Source organism: Ochotona princeps, chromosome 4, assembly GCF_030435755.1.
Source record: "Ochotona princeps isolate mOchPri1 chromosome 4, mOchPri1.hap1, whole genome shotgun sequence".
Lineage (NCBI taxonomy): Eukaryota > Metazoa > Chordata > Mammalia > Lagomorpha > Ochotonidae > Ochotona > Ochotona princeps.
In genome coordinates this window covers 49,216,112-49,217,935 of record NC_080835.1, presented here as the reverse complement: position 1 = coordinate 49,217,935, position 1,824 = coordinate 49,216,112, and the positions used below count along the sequence as shown (strand labels likewise).

At 42.3% G+C, this 1,824-nt stretch overlaps 1 protein-coding gene across 1 annotated transcript; it reads left to right on the top strand.

Moving 5' to 3' along the window:
• Positions 1–882: 882 nt before the first annotated feature.
• LOC101532064 (olfactory receptor 2D2) lies at positions 883–1,824 on the top strand. The gene has a single exon (XM_004590115.2). The coding sequence runs from the start codon at positions 883–885 to the stop codon at positions 1,822–1,824; it is 942 nt and encodes a 313-aa protein (XP_004590172.2).

Here is a 1,824-nt window from a genome sequence, read left to right as displayed (position 1 = left end):
GGAAGAAACCCATACCAGTATCAGCAGTATCTTTGCCTTTGTCAACAATAGAAAAGAAAAGTACATTCGTAATACACTGTAGTTGTTAAGAATTAAGCACATATATTATTATTTGTGTATTTTCTAAAATCATGTAGGTATATTTATTTCAATATAACTGACTTTCAAAAAATACAACCTATTTTCACCCTTCTCCAAAAATATATATATATATAAAGTTTATAGCCTAACTGTTGCACAAGGACTTTTATTATGTTGGCAAATTTCATTCCCTTCTATTTGGAACAGCTTCATGAAATTTCATTATGGTTTCCAAATGCTTTCAAATCTCAAGAGATGCTGGCAGGTCTTCCAAACAACAAAGCTTAACTCTGCAATCGAATTATATCTGTACTTTGCCTCATTATAAAACCTTACTCCTTTTAAGGGAGGGACAACAGGAACAGTTGCATGCCCAAATCAATTTTTCAAAATCTATACAAATGTAAGAGGGATAGAAAGTGACCAAGCAGAAGATGAAAGGAGTTGCACAGTAATAAACTGAAATTAAATGGCATAACTTTACAAATGAATCCAAGTATTATCATTATTGTATTATTAGAAGTGCAACATTTAGAACAAGGGAGTTGATTATTTTGATCTGTTCTTACATTTGCAAGATGACATCAAAATCAGTGCATATTATCACATATATTTACTGAAGCTGATAATACTAAAACTAAAGACACATAATTTTCAAATTATTTCATGAGACAGACTTTGAAATGACTGATAGTGAGTGCGGAAATACTCAAGTCCTCCAACCCTGAATTAGAGAATTAACATGTTGTGTATGCCTGTGTTTAGCAGAAAGTGACTTCTTACTGCGAAGGGAGGCAGATGATGAGGCAGACAAATCAGACACAGGTGATGGAATTTCTCCTCCTGGGACTCTCTGAGGATCCACACACGCAGCAGCTGCTCTTCATCTTGTTTCTGGGTGTCTATCTGGTCACCGTGCTTGGAAATCTACTTCTCATGTCCCTTGTTCAGGTTGACTCCCGGCTTCACACACCTATGTATTTCTTTCTCTGCAACCTATCTCTGGCTGACCTCTGCTTCTCTACCAACATAGTGCCTCAGGCCCTGGTCCACCTGCTTTCCAGGAGGAAGATCATCTCATTCACACGCTGTGCAGCCCAACTTGTCTTTTTTCTCATCTTTGGGTGCACACAGTGTGCCCTTCTGGCTGTGATGTCCTATGACCGCTATGTGGCCATCTGTAACCCTTTGCTTTACCCTAGCATCATGACCTGGCGCATGTGTGCACAGCTGGCCGTGGGATCGTGGAGCAGTGGCATTGTGGTGTCCGTGGTGGACACCACATTCACGCTGAGGTTGCCCTACCGAGGCAGCAACACTATCGCACATTTCTTTTGTGAGGCCCCTGCACTGCTGGTCTTGGCATCCACAGACACACACACTTCCGAGCTGGCCATTTTCCTGATGGGGGTGGTGATTCTGCTCATCCCTGTTTCCCTAATCCTGGTATCCTACAGCCGCATCATCCTGACTGTGGTGAAGATGAAGTCAGCCACAGGAAGGCTCAAGGCGTTTTCCACCTGTGGTTCCCACCTGCTGGTGGTCCTCCTTTTTTATGGATCAGCAATTGTCACCTACATGACACCCAAATCTTCCAAAGAGCAAGAGAAGCAGGTGTCTGTGTTCTATGCAGTGGTGACCCCCATGCTAAACCCCCTCATCTACAGCCTGAGAAACAAGGATGTGAAGGGAGCTCTGAGGAAAGTAGCCCCAAAAAATTTTCCGTGCAGGCCTGGAATCTGA

Bases quoted from the DNA above. Each gene is read 5' to 3' on its own strand.
- LOC101532064 (XM_004590115.2), top strand. From the start codon at position 883: ATGAGGCAGACAAATCAGACACAGGTGATGGAATTTCTCCTCCTGGGA.